The sequence below is a fragment of the Lissotriton helveticus genome, chromosome 8, assembly GCF_964261635.1.
Source record: "Lissotriton helveticus chromosome 8, aLisHel1.1, whole genome shotgun sequence".
In the NCBI taxonomy this organism is placed as follows: Eukaryota; Metazoa; Chordata; class Amphibia; order Caudata; family Salamandridae; genus Lissotriton; species Lissotriton helveticus.
In genome coordinates, this window is record NC_136069.1 from 413,891,829 (window position 1) to 413,910,777 (window position 18,949).

Below are 18,949 nucleotides of genomic sequence, written 5' to 3' on the forward strand. Positions count from 1 at the left end.
CTTAATATTCTTTCTACAGCCACCAACACACCCTCCAACAGATTCTGGTTCATTACAAAATACTATTCTGAACAGTAATGGTAAACCATGCTCTTCACAACAGGATATATGCTTACTGGAAATGTGGCACTTACCTGCATGCTGGTAAATATCTACTGGCTACCAACATAATGAAATAAGCAGATCTTCCTGCTACATATGCCTGCCAGTGGTAGGTTCTAGTTTAATATGGAATTTCAGAGAATGCTAAGACTTTACCAGCCATTAGCTCAATACAGCATAGAACAAATCGGTACCTGCGAAGCTTACTGGACAAGTTCTATGGCAAAAAAAAAATTCCAAAACAAATGCCTACCAGCATAACTTGATTTAGGCTGATAATAACTCCGCTTCTCAAAGAGTTAGATTCTAAGATAGCTTGTTCTAGGTTTTGTGATTATATTTATGCTTTTTAGCTTTGTTTGTAACAATTTATGAATTTATGATTCAGCGAATAGTTTGACATGAAACTGAATCAAACATTAAATATTATAAAGAGCACCATGAAACTCCAACATTAAATAGTATCTCTAGCAAAATATAAGTCACCCTAAACCCCTTTTCAAGCAAGTTTTATTCAGTGGATGAAATGGGTTTTGCTCATGCCTAATCGTTTACCCTGCAAAAGACACACAAATGATGGACAAAATGCGAAACAAAACAAACATTCATCCCCAGTCAAGAGAGCTGGGTTAAAGCCTTGTTCTTTTGCTCACCATGAAACCCCAGTTTAGATCTACACATTTGCAAATCAGTCTTGACCATGCTCCTCATAGGAACAGTCTAGCCCAAACTGCCAAGCCAGGTCCTCCCAGGACTGAAAACAAGCATCCTATGACCAGTTTTGGGGTATCACCCCTCATCAGCCAAATATAATAACCATTCTGCTTATATTGCTTATGGGCAAATCTCTCCTGGGCTTATTCTGACCTCCTGATCTCTGTCAGGGGGTGAATGGTTAACTATTTTCAGCATTCCATCCATCAATTTCTCTTTTTGAACTTTTAGAAAGCTGGCATTTTTTTATCCCAACCACCTGCTGCCTGTAACATGAGTAACATGACTATGTGTAGCTGGCAATTGGTCTTTGTGTATTACTCCCAGTCAATAAGGCAAAGGGGATGCGCAATCTGTCAGGATGAGGGGGATCAATGGTCACCTGCTACACTTGCAAATCACAGAGACTCTGTCTCATCACACTCACGAAGGGTTTCACACTAGTCTTTTTTGCTCCAGACAAGCTGGGGCCAGGGCAGGGAGGAAGGAACTTCTAGATACCTCTGAAGTGGGAGGACTCTAGAAGCTTCTCCCACTTCAAAGTAGTCAACATTCAGACCCAACTCTTCAGATCACTTCTGGACCTGTGGACTCTGCCAGGAAGAAAGAATACCCTTTTGTGAAGTATGCCCTGCCGTCCTGCTTTGCTGCCCAAGTCCTGCTGTGGCTGTATCAGGACTCTTCTGCTGCTGTGAGCTGCCCTGATGAACCCAGTCTGCCTATGTGGACCCAAGACGCCAAGGAATCTCCAGGGGTTAGCTGGCTGGCCGCTTGTTCAAGCCACAGGGACATAACAGGCTTCTTCGACGTCCGGCAACTTCATGCATCTCCACCCAGCGCAACACAGCCACCCATCGGCTCCAGCCCAGCGTGATGCACCTTGTCCTCAACACATTTCAGAGCAAGTCCTTGTAAGCCCCAGAAGCATTGATGTTGACATCGGCCAAGCATGACGCATCTCGTCCCCTGCGCCGACGCATCGCGGGCTGTAGCACATCTCCACAAGCTACACTGGCTTTCTTGCCGATGATGCAGGACTTCGAATCGCAGCTCTTCATTGACGTCATCAACTCGGCTAGCTGCGCAACACATTTTAACGCCAGGCCACACATCGCAACTCTTCATCGACGGCTCCTCGATACAAGAACTTCAAATTACGATGCCCAGGACAGAACCTATGTTTTAACAGACTAAACCCAGTCCTGTATCTATTCCGCGCTCCATAGCGGTCGCCTGAAACGTGACTTGGACCCGGTCTACCATTCCCAGATAACCGCAGTTGTAACTTTTTGCTTCTTAGGGCTTTATTTCTACAAAACCTTTAAAATTGTACATGTCTGGTTCTACAAACTGGATTTTTGTCATTTTGGTATCATATAATTTATTCAAATGCACTCTATTTTTCTAAATTGATGTGGGATTTTTCTTGAGTTGTTGTTTCACTTTATTACGGTTTGTGTGCTGCATAAATACTTTATAAAATGAATCTTAGTTAAGCCGGAGGCTTTTGTGCCAACCTAACACAGGGTCAAGCACATGTTAATTTGGGGTTTTCTTGTGTTTCACCCTGACAAGAATTGTGGTTGTTGCTTGAGTAGGGTTTCATACCCTTCAAACAGTAACCAAATGTCCTACACTTGGTTTATGCAGAACTTATTATATCACCTTTAATTAATCGTGGACTGGTGAATGCCACTTACCATTGGTTGCGATGTAGATTCATCTTTTAATGTTCCAAAGTTTTAAATAGAGTACGCTTGTTTTCTGTAGTGTGTGGGCAGTGTTTTTTGTGCTAAAAGGGTTGTTTGCCTGATATCCTCACATGAAACTGCAATCAAGTTGGTGCTACATGAATGCAGATTTAAATACATTTAGGGGTAATGAGGAATCCATAAAAGGGTGAGGACCTCGCTCATAAAACACACACAATAGGTATTAGGTGAAAATCTCAAGACTAGAACCAGGAAATATATTAAACAAACGTATCAACAAGAAAATCATAACCAATAATATGTGGTGGCGGAATTAAAAAGAGGAGGTATTCACGTGGATAAGGGAGGTAAAGAGGACTCAGAGGGTTACACTGTGAAATTAAAACAGTATGGGTGACATAGCTAATCATACAACGAAACAATTGTTTCTTTAGATAGGAACAGTTCATTTCTTTGTTTTCACAAAGATGCAGACAATATACTGTTCGTTTAAGTCCACTTCTGGTCTCGATAGGAAGGACTTGACAAGAGAGATACTGTTTATCTAACTCCATTTTCTTTGTATCAATGAAACACCATTAAAGCTTCCAGCATTGTAACTACAGATACACCAATGCACAAAACAGCACAAAGTGCCAAGTTTAGGCTGGAAAATAAATTTCACACAAATGCAAGGGAAAAAAACTTCCAGTCTGGGTCTCTTCAGTCCAGAATGGAGAGGCTGCAAGCACTATGTCCTCATGCCAGGCCCTCAGATTATTAACCGAAGCAGGTGAGGACAGATGCTTTACAGCAAAGCATAACTGCTGGTTACGTTTTTTCTGATCATTTATTGTGTCAGCAAGATTTAACCATCAGGAAGTGTTTGCCCCTGGAAATATTATGCACATAGCGGTCAGAAGTTACTCTTTGATAGAACGTCCGTTTGATTTATATTAAACTATTGCCTCATTTATGCCTATAAAGCACTCCAGCATTCTCTGGGACCAAGTCCATGGTATAGAAAATCCTGAATAAATAAAAATGTTTAATTGGATTTAATGCTGATATACTGGTAGAGTCACTGGCAGTGAATCTGAGTTGCCTTTAGTACAGTATTGCGCACTGTGTTAGATGGGAGATGCATGTCTCAGTGCTCTTTATTTCTGTTTGTCCCTGTATAATGGATGTTTTTAAGAGAACCTTTGTGCAGAAGAGTTGCACAAGTGTGACATTGTAGGAATGCTAGTGCTAAGGCAAAAAGCATGTGAAAAAGTCAAAAGTCTTAGAAGATAGGAGTCAGGAGGAGAAGCAGAGAAGGGGTAGAGTCCAAAAGTCACAGATTTTACATGGAACCCTGACAGATACCAGTGTCCAGAAGGCCCTTAATGTAACTTACAGTTGAACAGTAACGTGGGACCTCAGTTACATGGCTAATTTGTACAGTATTTAAGCTACAAGGAGAGGAATAAAGGAACACTAGTCTAATTTCTTCTATAAAATGTTTCACATAGAAAAGAAAAGACCAAAATGAAGGAATACAATTTAACGCCTTAACCGCAGCAGTTTTTCAGCAGCGGTGAGGGCGTTCTAAAGAGTGGGCGGGGCTCTGTCGGCCGTTGGCAGCACTAGGGAGGGAGTGCTCCCGTCGGCCAACGTCCGACGGGAGCATGCAAGGGGTTAAACAACATCCAGTTGTTGTCCAAGTTAATTCGTACTATTTTTAGGGCTGGGAGACAGGAGCTGAGAAGGAACGGGTGTTTTGTTCATTCCGAAACTGAATGAGAAATAAAGATGCCTTAAATCTTGTTTTTATCTAGTCACATTCGCTGTGTGTTCAAAGACAGGTCAAATATCAGCTTTTGTCTTCTTACAAGTTGCTGCTATTTCATAATTGATATTGATTGGTGTTCACAAAATCCTCTAACTTTGTAGTCAGAGAAAAAAAAATAAAGTGATCTGTCTGACAATCGTGCAAAGGTACAGAAAGTGTCAAATCAAAGTCTGTAGGATGTCATTTTTTGTGCTAACAAACATCTTTTAAGTAGCTTATAAATTAACTGTACAAATATTTGAAGAAAACATTCTTTATTAGTTAGGAAAACACTTCTTAACGCCTTCGCTGCTAGGTCTTCCCCCCTGTACGCCCCCCCCCCTGTACGCCCCCCCCCCCCCCCCCCCCCCCCTCCGGTGAAAAGCCTTTTTTTGGCTATTTGGGCTAGTTCGCGCTTCGGCCCCTGTAACTTTTTGACCACATAAGGTATCCATGCCAAGTTTGCCTCCTTTTCTTTCAACGTCATGGGGATTCGGAAGGTACGCAGGGTTTGTGGATTTCCCATCAACCAGAAATTAACCAAAATACAGCTAAATTTTGGTTTCTTTTGGAAAAATGGGAAAAAAAGTGCTGCAAATGAAAGTGTGTTTTTTTCCCTGCAAATGGAATCAACAAAGGGTTTGTGGGGCTGAAATCACCATTTTCCCAGCTTTTAGGGACTGACAGACTTTTGTCAGAAAACCAACATTTTTTCTACAGTTTTGGCATTTTACTGGGACATAGCCTATTATAGCTATTTTTTGTGTTTTCAACCTTCTTTCAGTTAATGGCAGAAATCGGTATGAAAGCAATAATGGATTCTGGGTAGGCCTAGTGCCCGCGACAGGAAAAGGCCCAAAACGCAACGTGGACACATTACATTTTCACAGTGAAAAGGGACCCCTTTTTTTGCAAAGTGCCTTACTGTAGATTTTTAACCCTAGCTCTGCCGGCACCTAGGTAAACCTAGCAAACCTATACATTTTTTAAAACTAGACAACCAGGGGAATTCAGGATGGGATGACTTGTCTGGCTCTCACCAGGTTCTCTTACCCAGAAACCCTTGCAAACCTCAAAATTTGTAAAACAAACAACACATTTTCGTCACAATTTTCTGGTGGAAAGTTCTGGAATCTGCGTGGATCCACAAAATTCCACCCACCCCGCATTTCCTAAAGTCTTCAGAGAAAAATGGTACCCCACCTGTGCGGGTAGACCTAGTGTCCGCGATAGGAAACAGCCCAAAACGCAATGTGGACACACCACATTTTCACAGTGAAAACTGACCCTTTTTTTGTAAAGGGCCTTGCTGTAGATTTTAAACCCTAGCTCTGACGGCATCTGGGGAAACCTAGCAAACCTATACATTTTTTAAAACTAGACACCCAGGGGAATCCAGGATTGGGTGACTTGTCTGGCTCACACCACCGGGTTCTCTTACCCAGAATCCCTTGCAAACCTCAAAATTTGTCAATAAATACACATTTTCCTCAAATTTCTGTCTGGGAAAGTTCTGGAATCTACGTGGATCCACAAATTTCCTACCACCCAGCGTTCCCCCAGGTCTCCAGATAAAAATGATACCTCACTCCTGTGGGTGGGTCAAGTACCCGCGACAGGCAAGGGCCCAAAACGTATTGAGGAGACATCAAAATGACCCATCACAAAACAACCTGGTTTTGCAAGGGGGAATCACCTGGGTTTTTGGCCCCGGGCTCGGCGGCCATCTTGGGAAACTACCAAACCCACACATTTCTGAAAACTAGACACTGGGGGAGTCCTACCCCACACCGCTCAAGCTCCCGAGTAAAATTATACCTCACGTGTGTGGGTGGGGCAAGGGCCTGTGACTGGGTAGAGCCCAAAACATAGGAATTTGGGGTATAGCACCGAGAATTCTAAGTGTTACATTTTTTTAAAAATACGTTTTTAGCCAATTCTGCATTGGATGCCCACACAAGTGAGGTATCGTTTTACTCAGGATACTAAGGAGAATGCTGTGGAGTACGACATTTGTGCCAGCCCGGTGATTCCACACAAAAATATGAGGAAAATGTGTTTTTTTCAGCTAAATTTGAGGTTTGCAGGGGATTTTGGGGACGGAAACGGGGGATCCACGAAAGCCATACCTCATTGGACTCCTCAGTGTGTCTAGTTTTCAGAAACGTGTGGGTTTGGTAAGTTTCCCTAGATGGCGGCAAGCCCAGGACCTAAAGACCAGCCCCCCCCCAAACCAGGTAGTTTTTTTATACCAACCCCAAAATTTCTGAAAACTAGACAGACTGAGGAGTCCAATGAGGTATGGCTTGCGTGGATCCCCCAACGTTTCCCTCCCCAAAATCCCCTGCAAACCTCAAATTTATACCTATATCAAAACTACCAGGTTTGGGGGGCCCTGGTCTTTTGGCCCTGGGCTTGCCGCCATCTAGGGAAATCTACCAAACCCACACATTTCTGAAAACTAGACACACTGGGGAGTCCAATGAGGTATAGCTTGCGTGGATCCCCCGTTTCCTGTCCTACCCCACAGCATTCTCCTTAGTGTCCAGAGTAAAATTATACCTCACTTGTGTGGGCATCCAATGCAGGATTGGCTAAAAATGTATTTGTAAAAAAATGTAGCGCTTAGAATTTCGGTGCTATACCCAAAATCCCTGTTATGGGCTCTACCCAATCACGGGTCCCTTACCCCACCCACACAAGTGAAGTATAATTTTACTCTGGAGAATGAAAGGAACGGTGTGGGGTAGGACTCCCCCAGGTGTCTAGTTCTCAGAAATGTGTGGGTTTGGTAGTTTCCCACGATGGCCGCCGAGCCTGGGGCCAAAAACCCAGGTGACCCCCTTGCAAAACCAAGTTGTTTTGTGATTGGTCATTTTGATTTCTCCTCAATACATTTTGGGCCCTTGCCGGTCGCGGGTACTTGACCCACCTACGAGAGTGAGGTATCATTTTTATCGAGAGACCTGGGGGAACGCTGGGTGGTAGGAAATTTGTGGATCCACATAGATTCCAGAACTTTTCCACACAGAAATTTGAGAAAAAAGTGTTTTTTTTTCAGCTATATTTGAAGTTTGCAGGGGATTCTGGGTAGGAAAACGTTGGGGGACCCACGCAAGCCATACCTCGCTGGACTCCCCCGGTAGTCTAGTTTTCAGAAATGTGTGGGTTTGGTAGGTTTCCTAAGATGACCGCCGAGCCCGGGGCCGAAAACTCATAGGACCCACCTTGCAAAACCAGGTTGTTTTGTGATAGGTAATTTTGATGTTGCCTCAATATGTTTTGGGCCCTTGGCTGTCGCTGGTACGTGACCTACCCAAACAAGTGAGGTACCATTTTTCTCTGAAGACTTTGGGGAATGCTGGGTGGGTGGAATTTTGGGGATCCACACAGATCCCAGACCTTTCCACCACAGAAATGTGTGGAACATGTGTTTTTAAAAAAAAACAAATTAAGGTTTGCAATGGATTCTGGGTAACAGAACATGGTGAGAGCCAGACAAGTCACCCCATCCTGGATTCCCCTTGGTGTTTAGTTTGCAAAAATGTACAGGTTTGCTAGGTTTCCCTAAGTGCCGGCAGCGCAAGGGCCCAAAATTCACATATGGGCACATTGCCAAAAAAAAAAAAAAGGATGTGCCTAGTGGGCTTTCTGCCGCCCTGGGGAGGAATTGGGGAGGGGGTTGCCCCGATATGCCCCCAAGGGGGCAGAAAGACTGTGGCTATTTTTTGGAGGGTGGAGGCATTGGTATGACCATTCTGGGCAGATCAGGGGCCACTGCTCCCATCTCCCCCACCGGGGGGGCAGAAAGTCTGGAATTTCTCTGGGGGGTTATTGTCATGCCCATTTTGGCAGCCCCCACCCCTATATGAATACAAAAAAAATCCCTGGTTTCTAGTGAGCTTTCTGCACCCCGGTGGGGAAGATTGGGGGCTACTGCCCCCATATCCCCCCAGGGGGGGCAGAAAGACTGGAATTTTTGCAGTCGGGTGGGGGCACTGGCATGCCCGTTTTAGTCAGACCCTAGCCCTTATTCAAATTCGCAAAAAAAAATCCTGACGCCTACTGGGCTTTTGGCCCCCCCCCGGGGGGACAGATTGGGGGCTACTGACCCCATCTGCACGCCAAGGGAGACAGAAAGGCTGTAATTTTTGCCCAAAATGGACATGCCAATCCCCCCACCCCTAATTGTAATTGCCCAAAAAAATCCCTGGTTTCTAGTGGGCTTTCTGCCCCTCCAGGGGGGGCAGACAGACTGTCATTTTTACAGCGGGTGGGGGATTTGGCATGCCTGTTTTGGCCAGCCCCCACCCCTAATTCAAATTGGCAAAAAAAATCCCTGGCGTCTAGTGGGCTTTTTGCCCCCCAGGGAGGCAGATTGGCCCCATCTGCCTCCCAGGGGGGCAGAAAGGCTGTAATTTTTGTGGGGGCATTGGCATGCCCGTTTTGGGCAGGCCCCTTGCCTAATTGTACTTGCCAAAAAAAATCCTTGGTTTCTAGTGGGCTTTATGCCCCCCCACCCCCCCGCAGGACAGATTGGGGGCTACTGTCCATATCTTCCCCCCGGGGGGGGGGCAGAAAGACTGTAATTGTAGCGGGTGGGGGCGGCCCCCAGCCTAATTCAAATTGCCCCAAAAAAATCCCTGGCATCTAGTGGGCTTTTTGCCCCCCCGGAGGAGGAGGGGGGGGGCAGAAAGGCTGTAATTTTGGCGGGAGGTGGGGGCATTGGCATGCCCGTCTTAGGCAGCCACCACCCTAATTAAAATTGCCCAAAAGAAAATCCCTGCCGTCTAGTTTGCTTTCTGCCCCCCCCCCCTTTTACCCCTGGGGGGGCAAAAAGACTGAATCTGGCCAATTTTTGGGGGGGAACAAAGTCCCTTGCCCAAGTGGCCGCTCCCCCCTCCCTGGTGTCTAGTGGGTGGATCCCTGCTTGGGGATCACCCTCCTGTGAGATAGCCCCCTGAGCACATAGAAAGTAAAACTGAAATGAGCCTTTAGGCTCATTTCAGTTCCGGGTTCTATGAAATTACGTCAGCGCTACATGCGCGCTGATCGTCATTTCACAGAAACCCTCGGGGACCTCAGGAGCTGGGGAAGCTCCCGAGGCTTTAGGGGAGAAAAAGAAATCCCTCTGGTGCCTGCACCGGAGGGATTTCCGGTGCCATGGCAGCCAGGAGCCGTCCTGCGCACACAAGCACTGTGGCGCACAATGGCTCCCGGCCGTCGTGTGCACACAAGAGTTTAAATTATGAAGTGGAAGGAAACAAAGATTAACAGGATCAAAACAAACCAGAACACTTTACTTGGTGATTGTAGTAAAATATAAATATTTGCTGAACCCCAATAGCCACACATTATCGTTTGTATGTCATATAGTTTTATTAGTAAAACTCCATTTCAGTGGCAGAGTTTGTGGCCATTTCTTTTCATTTCAAATCATTTTTATTGAACTTTTTAAAAACAATAAAAAGGCAATACAAAAGGAGAGAAAGAAAGCCCTATCACGTAGTGGGGTATGGCGTTTAGGATAAGGTACACTAAAGACCTTTGTTGTATCATCATTAATAGCAAAATTATTTTGGGCTAGCTAGAGGTACGTCTGACGCAGTATAAGTCATTCATTGTGGTATGTTACCCCAATCTAGTATCAGGGTTTGAAAATGCAAGAAGCGGAAAGACAAGGGGGATAACAGAGACATATGGGGGAAGCGAGGAAAGATAGGGTGGAGGGAAGGGTAGATGGGGTGGATGGGCGAGAGGATTTCTGGGAAAAGGAAAGGGTGGAGAAGAGAGGTCCTGCCCCCACGCCCAAAGGAATCTGGGTGTTAAAAAGGATCCATTTTTAACCATGAAACACCAAGCTGAATCCAGCAGTGGTTTTTGCTTCAACACAATGAGAGCACCTTTAGCATGTCTGCTGTAATATAACACTTTAGTTTGATTTATTAGACAAAACATTTGCTCCATATAGAATAGAATCTAGCCATATATAGGATACACATTAGCGCTGACTTGCCTCTTAGTTTATTAACTGCATTGTCAAGGGTGGGGGCAGGAATGTTTCTCAAATCATATTTAAATACTATAATTTTTAATAAATGCATACCTGAAGCATGAAGTGGTAGCCCACTTGTTTGCAATCAGCAGCAATTTACTTGGTGATGTGCAAATGACAAATATTTGCAGAAACTCGATTTCCAAACATTACACACTGTATAGTTTTACCAGTAAATCCGCATCAGGGGGAAATGATGTGGCTATTTTAATGGAAAATCTCCTAATTGCAAATAAGTGTGCTACCACTTCATGCATGTATTTATTAAAAGTAATAATTTTTAAACATGATTAGAGAAACATTCCTGCCCCCGCCCTGATGACAATGCAGTTAATGAACTAAGAGGCAAGTCAGCGGTCATGTGTAGCCTTTATATGGCTATATTTGTAGTATATATGCAGCAAATGTTTAGCCTATTAAATAAAAAAAGGGTTTCATTGTAGAGCAAACATGCTGAACTCGCGCATTTGAAGGTGCTCTCATGTGATAAAGAAGAAAATGGCGGCTCAGTGAATTACAATATTTGCCCAGGATTACATAAGTTAAAACCAGTTCATGCGTCAAGAGCATTATAGTTAGGTTGCGTAGATTATTTGCTAGATCTGCAGGTCTAGTAACATTTTTATGATTTTTGGAGGTCTGGGATTGAATAGCCTCCATATGCCCTTGAGCCTATGGGTATTTCATAAGCTAGGCATCCGTTTGTAGGACTAGTTCGGCTGGAAGGAGCAGGTGGAGTTTCCGTCCAGGATAAAATCTCCGCCAACAATAATTCTAGAGTTGTCTAGGATAACTGACTTCTTTTTATTTAATTGAGACCAGAATACTGGGAGATCATTGGTAGGGGCATAAATGTTCACAACATATATTTCGGTGTTGTCTTTTGGGAGTCTTGTTAATAACCATCTACTTTCCAGATCCATATCCGAGGAGATAATTCGTAAGCCAGAGGAGTTGGAGATAAGAGTGATGAGAATGTTTTTCTTTTTGATGGCTGGTGCGCAGAGGAGATCACTGACCCACTTTTTACGTAGAAGGTTGGCGTCCTTAACTGCAACTTGTGTTTCTTGTAGGAGGATCAAGTCACCTTTAAGTTTGTGCAGATAGTCTAGAATTTGTTGGCGCTTCGTGGGGTAATTTAAAGCTTTCCCGCTGAGAGATAATATCCTTATATTATACATTTATGGGTGGTGGAAGAGCTTGCAGGATGTGTCAATAGTTGTTGAGTGAGTGGAGGAAGGGTAGCAATGCCCACCCAGGGTGGGACAAGGGGGGCACACTCGGGCAGATATGGGGTTTGCAAAGAGTGGCGTGGGAGGGAGAGGAAGGGGGAGAGTGGGGGGAGAAGAAGGGCAAGGGAAGGAAAGAAGGGGAAAATGAGAGGAAAGCAAAGAAATGAGTTAAGAAAGAAAGGAGATCGGTGTAGAGAATAATGAGACTAAATGCCTTTCTTCTGAGGAGGGAATTGTAGAGACACAAACATTTGTATAGCTGTGGAGGCCATAAGGGGCTGAGCCTAGCTGCATCGAAGCAAGAAGCTACACCATTTGGATGGTATCATGGGGCAAGTTATAAATATAGAGCTAACCCCAGGAGCCGTTTGGGTTGGGAGCCAAACTGACTATAGTAGGGCGTCGCACAATAACTGTGTGATTATACCTGTGTGCACAACTTTAGGTAAGTACAGGCACACCTTGAGGAAAGTATAGGCACATTTTGAAATATGAGAAAGCACATCATGGAGCAAACAGAACAATTTGAAGTGTATAAAAGACAATTTTGTAACTGAGTATAGTCACTATAGAAGGGTTGTCAGAGCACTGTGAAAATGGCAACTATCTTGAAGATCACCTTATCGAGAAGGATCTTCAGGAATTACAAGTGAGAAAAGTTGAGAGCTGGAAGCTATCACCAAACATGGGTCATACCCACCCCCAATAATGCATAGAAATTGGCGGGTAGCTATAGCCTTGTTACAGGAAGCTATGATACAGTGATCTAGTGAGAGATCGTTCTGTTAGAGGTACATGACTGATCGACTTATGGTATGGAGCTGATTTTGGAGGGAAAAGGCCATGCAAAACTGATAAGTCTGCCGCCAATGGGAAGAGAGTTAGTGAGAAGGATTAGAGAAGCCAGGAAGCTCCCAATGTAGTTATATGGGATGACGTGCAAGGTGGAGGTTGAATGGGCTATGTAAGGAGGAGTCCAGATGAAGATGGACCAAGGTAAGGTTTGGATTGAGTTGGGTTATGACCAAAAAAGAAGTGATCATAGGTGGGATTATGATCCAGTCCAGCTCCCCAGAGGACTGCCACCTCCTCCTGACTGCCGGCAGTAACCGCAAGCCTCGCAGACCTAACAGCCAGCCAGCAGCAGTAAGTGCTGGTATCACAGCCCCCCAGGACAGCGCCAAGGCCTCCAGTGCCCCGGGGAGCCTTGCCATCAGTTTTTTCGCTGCCATCCCACTTAGTTGTTTTTTCCTGCCCTCCCGCTCTCCCCACTTCCCAGGACCTACTTAATAGAAGCCGCAGCACCTGGACCGTTCCCAGTGCCAGAAACCCTGGCCCTCTGGACTGACACAGGTACTTCGCCGCTGATCTCCCTAACCTAGACCCCAGTCGCAACAACTACTGCCTCAGTAGTAGTAGTAGAAACAGTAAGTTGTTTCGCTTCAGGTGTTAGAGGAGTTGGAGGTTTATTTTTTATTTTATTTTTATAAAGCCTTCTCCAGGATTTTGGCAGGGAACTGGAACAGCGAGAAGGGACAGTAGTTCTGGAGTGGAGGTGAAACGACAGTGGAGATAGGTGAATGGTTCTTGCATGAGAGCAGGTACATGGAGTATCAGTTTCTGGGGCTACCCCTACAGCCAGCTGCCTCGGGTCACCCCATTACTGATCCTCAGTCTTCCTCGAATCAAACTGTGGAAGTTGCTGTCAGATCTGGGACTCCCGCCCTATCTATTGGCTATATTATCCAGGCTCCATACAGACAACTATGCCCAGGTTAGGTGTGGGAGGTACGGTGATCTTACAGAGCGTTTTCCTGTTCAGAAAGGAGTGCGCTAAGGGTGCGTATTGGCCCCCACGCTATTCAGCCTATACATCAATGGTCTTGTTGACCATTTGAATGGCGTGGTGGACAATGACGCCCCAAAACTGGTGACCAGGAGAGTGCCAGCTCTGATGTTTGCAGACGACACTCTGTTGTTGTCGAAAACGTCATCTGGCATTCAGAGAACGCTCGATGGATTTGTGGCGTTTTGTGCTTTGCGGGGATTGGAAATAAACCTGGGGAAACCAAGTTTATGATTTTCAATCCCCTAAAGCGGGCACGCCCAAATCCGGTCCTAAATGGGATTTCGCTGGAGAGGGTTAAGACCTTTGTATATTTAGGAATTACCCTTACGGAGAACCTTGACTGGAATATCCAAACTGCCAAGTCGGCGCTTAAGCTATCGCAGGGGGCATTATCAAAGTGCTCAAGGGGTCAGCCTTCAAACCGGTATCCCCGGCTCTGGAAATATATTGTCTCCAGGCTAGAACAGCGGCAGTTTATGGTGCTGAACTCTGGTGGCATAAACAGGCACAAAATCTTAGTAGGGTGGAACACAGGTTTGTTAGGAATTTAGTTGGATTACCACCAAGCACACCACTGATTCCCCTTAGAAGTGACCTTGGGTTGGAGCCAATAGAGGAGATCATAAGCGCACGCCCCATTGTATACTGGAAGAGGTTGTGGTCAGCATTGGAATTGACGTCTTATAGAGCAGAATTTGCTGAGGTGTGGACCTCTCTTAAAAACAAAAAGATCCCATGGCTTCTACATATTAGGACTATTAGCACCCGGATAGGTTATCCGCAGCTTTGGGAAACACCCGAGATGTCATGTCCTGGGATATCGAAAAAAGAACTCCAAACTCAGATCCGTATGGAGAACTCAGAGGTCTGCAACTTTGGGAAGGTTATCGTCAGAGTTCCTCCTTGTTAAAGTAGAACCTAAATTTGAGGAATTCATGGACGTAATTCAACCTCAGCTTGCGAGAAAGCTCTATCTCCAGTTAAGGCATGGTACCCTACCGACTAGGTCTTTCACGTCCAGATGGTCAATGTCAAGCAAAGAAGCCTGCCCGGCATGTGACTATAAAAACGAAAATTTGGTTCATGTAATGTTTTTCTGTCCTGCATATTCAGTAATCAGAAGATGTTGGTTGATACCAATATGCAGGAACCTTAAGCTTCAACATGTCACCCAGGCGTGCCGGATTTTGTTTTACGACACCCATCCCCCCATTGTGTTTGCCGTATCTCGATACCTATTCGGTATGTGGCGCAGAAGACAAAGTTTTGTAACTTCTTTGTAAAATTCATGGCATCTTTTATTACTCTTTGATAACATAACTGTTTAATTCTTTTTTTAACAACTAATGATCTGCTTATTATTTATTGTTTTAATACTTGCTGTTTGTATGAATTTTACTTGCACTTTTATGGTCTTTGACCGAAATAAAGTTATCAAAAGAAAGAAAGAAAGAATGTTATATCTTAGGACTTAAACTAGATATTAAATGTAACTTAATAGTGGAGTAAAGCTATATCTTTAGACCAGTTGTTTGATGGAGCTATCTGTATCAGTATCAGGTGGCACATAGGGGTCTCACCAGAATTAGGGACAATGCTGAGGAACTAGTAGCAGTGTTAGTTCAAGAGATGTCACCTCAATGTGCACACTCTCAAGCAAGACAGCACTATGAGTCTTACACAAAAAAGCAATATTAAATAAGAACACTAAAAGATTCGAAAACCTTCTAACAATAAATTAACCAACTAAACAGTCACATATTTATTTTCCATATGTTACGGGGTAGTTTATCTTTAAAGTGACACAAAATTAGACGTTTTTAAAGCAAAGGGGAGACAATCTTGATAGATTAACAAGTTCTACTTGAATGAGTAGAAGACAGGTTTTCATCTTATTTGTTGAAATTGATAACGGTAACATTCTGATAAGTGTTGAAGATAGCTTTCAATTGATGCAATATGTGTAGCCCCTGAAACTCACAAACATGCTAATGCACCTAGAAGTGAGCAAGATAAGCAGGGTTAGAGACAATGTTTAGCTCCGGTTCGACCCTTGTCCCATGGAGATTGTCCCAAAACACAGCCAAAACAAGTACTCCATGCACTGCCTCACTCTCTTCATAAAGCAGTTTATGAAATATTTAAAAACTGTTAAATGATGGACTGCTGAACTTATATATTAGTGTAGCTAGAAACACATCACATGCATTAATCTCATGAAGACTTGCAACTAAGTACACCCTTTGTGGAACATCCAAGGCCGCTTGGTTTTGCCAATATATTTAACGGTCATCTCCGAGATGTTGAGCCACGCTTAGAAAGGTCTGTTTTTGTTAAGTCTGGGGTAACCAGCAACATAAAAACAGTGTCCTGTAATACGTTTCGCATATCACTGTACTTTTTATAAAAAGAAAGGCTGCTTTAAATCCACAGCATCATTTAACATTATATTCACTTTGTTGATCATAATATACTAATTTTGGAGAAGATCTGCACTAATTCAGAAGCAGAATGAAGTAATTTAATGTATCATTAAAAATGCCACTCCTAAATAGTTTGGTTGGCAATAATCAAGCGGTAATATGTAACAACACTGGCCATCAATACACTTCACCAAAACTGACATCAGTCATGGCTGACTCATCATTACTGTTAGGAGGGGATGCATCTCGCTATGTCTCGCGCTTGATATTCGGGAAAGGGGCTATAGAAAATAGGGGCTGTCAATCCTAGGAGATGGGAAGCCCTATGCAAATGTGAAAAGTTCTTTGAATGGAGGCCAGGTTCTGACACATGGCACCACTGTGGCTCTACGAGTAAGCCTATGCTAAAAACCTAAAACTCGAGAGCCCAAGTCAAGTTACTGCCTTTCTCCCTCCCACGTTATGGGAGTACTGTACACCCCCTTCTCTCCGAAAGGTCATTCCTCTTAAATCTCCCACACACTGATTAGCCGCGAAGTATCAATTACCTTATGTGGGGAACAGACACACCCCATCTCCGACTAAGGGAGCCCCGAGCACCCCGGCACAGGGAAAAGCTCCTGCGCATCTTTGAGCTATCGTAGGGTACACATGTATGTACGACTGGTGCTGTCGCTGCCACTGTCAGTGACCCTGAACAGTACTGTCGTTTATGGAAATAGAAAGGCGGACTAAAATGTGGAGTTTGTGCTTAGCGCGATCCGTCGCGGTTGCCATGTTTAGAGTGGTAAGTCCTGTCGTCCATTGCACCCAAACAAAAAAAAATACGGTCGAAACTCTTTTAAAAATGCTTAAATGTTGACAATTTTCTGAAATTGAATAGTAGCTTAATTTCTATATTAAAAGCGTTATCAAAAAGACGTCGATCTTATTATTGACTTCCCCTTTCTGAGCGCAAAAGCACTTTCAATAAATATATAGCTATATGAAAACAACACATTTTTGACAATGAGCAGCATATATCTTCTCCTGCTTCCCTTCGAGTTAGTGTGGTGTATTTAAAATTACACAACACCAAAATGGCGCCTTGGATGTGACCGCCATATTGTTTGGCAGACCACGTTTTCCCCCGATTCACAATTCTCCGCTATGCGTTCGCACCTTCCATGTCACCGCCAGGCAAAGTCTGCTGTACTGTCCTTTTCCTTTTCCGGAATCAGGGGGGTTGTCTAGTTGAGTAGAAGCTGCAGGACGAAGGGTCGGTGCTCTTCGTCTGTGCAACTATGCTGAGGTTATGACACCAGCTGCAGCTACAGTAGACCACGGAAAGAAAGCTTCTTTAAACAAACAACGACAATGAGTGACTGTTTTTCACCCAATCACCTCCGTGCACTATCATATATTATCTCACAGCACACCATACACCTCAGTTGATGGCCACCAGGCACACCTATTCCCTCTAATGTGTGGCTGTCTGGGAGGAATAAACAAAGTCTAACTGCCAACTGTGCCCAGTCATATGGCCCAGTAACAGACAGCAGGCACCAAATAAAGAAGGGAAATACCAACATTCTAAATGGAGGAGGCATTTTCGTTTTTTCTTGATAAAATAAGGTCCAGCCTACCCCATGCCCTGAAGGACCTAACTCCATAGTTTTAGAAAGTTTAGGGCGGATTTTCATCCGCGAGAGGTGAAGGGCACAGAATTTTTTCTGTGGTTCCGTATACCAAGCAATTTAGGTTCAATTGTGGGGAGACCATCTGTCTCCGGAATATGGCAGAAAAGGACACACTACTGTCATTCAGTGAAAGCCACATTCAAAATTTGATAGCATCCTCTCCCTTTTCATCAGTTGCACTTAGTACTACTGCTAAACAACAAAACGAATCAGATAAACTAATTAGGCTGCGCAAGAAGCACGTTCGAACGGAATTGTATGGGCATTTTCTCCTGAAGCATCTCAAGGGAGGCACAATCCCTTGGGGACTTCAGGTCAAAAACGTCCCTGTAATTTTCATTGAGGACACAGAATACAAAAAGGGCTTCAGCTTTATTAACACCAAATGTAGCCGGGACCTGATGGTCCACACAATTGAAACTGCACAAAGATTGTGCCGTAAAGAAGAAGAGGAAATAGAGGAGCTTACAGAAGCTATAAAAAATAGCCAGGTAGTCACTGACGCCAAGGCACTCCTTGAGAAAATAGACAAAGAGATCCAGCTCTTTAAAGATAATACAATCAACGATAAAAGCACAAAATACGAAAGAGACATAAAGACATTTAAGATTGAACAGGTGTACCCCTTCCTTAACCCCTTCGACGCTCATGACGAGCTCAGCTCGTCATGGAGTTTCCATTGATTTCAATGGAAATTCAATGGTCCTCCTAGCACACCCCTTAGCATCCAAGTGGTTAAGGAAGATTACTACACTCAGCCTGACTCACGTAGAGCTCTATCTAACTATCAAGGTCGCTCAAAAACTAGATTCACTGTGGCGGCAGGCATTACGTCGCATGGGTTGGTGGAGTAAACTGACTGCGGAAACGCCATTGTGGCATAACGGACGACTCCCCGAACTGTCCACACTGCCGGGGTTCGACGGCTGGGAAGCAATTGGGATTTCGACGTTGGGACATGTCATGTCCGGGGCTACTCTTAAATCGTTCCAGGAACTCAGTGCTGAGTTCCGTATGCCCCAAACCCAATTCTTTCGTTACTTGCAATTTCGTCATGCCATTACACCCAGTATTGCTGATCTGGACTCGCTCCCTGAATTTAGCCCTGTTGAGGCGAAGGTCTTCATGGGAGACCTTGGAGATAAGAAGGTCTCTCGCATCTACCAGACGATGGTAACTCATTGCTCCTCTACCCTGCTTCCTCTGAAGGCGGCTTGGGAGGCAGACATTGGTCCCCTAGACGAAGATGACTGGAGAGAGGCCCTAGAATCCCCGAAGGGGACCGCGATCGCAATGCGGCTTAGATTGATCTAATTCAAGTATCTCCATAGGTCTTATTACACCCGGGAGCGGCTTTGGAAGGCTGGACTAATTGGTTCGCCGGAATGTCT

The 18,949-nt window shown here is 44.4% G+C and overlaps 1 protein-coding gene across 2 annotated transcripts in view; it reads right to left on the bottom strand.

The window, feature by feature from the left end:
* Window positions 1-16,580, bottom strand: part of MRPS31 (mitochondrial ribosomal protein S31) — a 185,458-nt gene extending 168,878 nt beyond the window's left edge. For both annotated transcript variants that reach the window (XM_078657248.1, XM_078657247.1), the window contains exon 1: window positions 16,428-16,580. In XM_078657248.1, the coding sequence (XP_078513374.1) occupies window positions 16,428-16,507 (80 nt within the window). In that variant the 5' untranslated portion in view covers window positions 16,508-16,580. The remainder of the gene's footprint in view (window positions 1-16,427) is intronic.
* Between the last annotated feature and the right edge of the window lie 2,369 nt (window positions 16,581-18,949).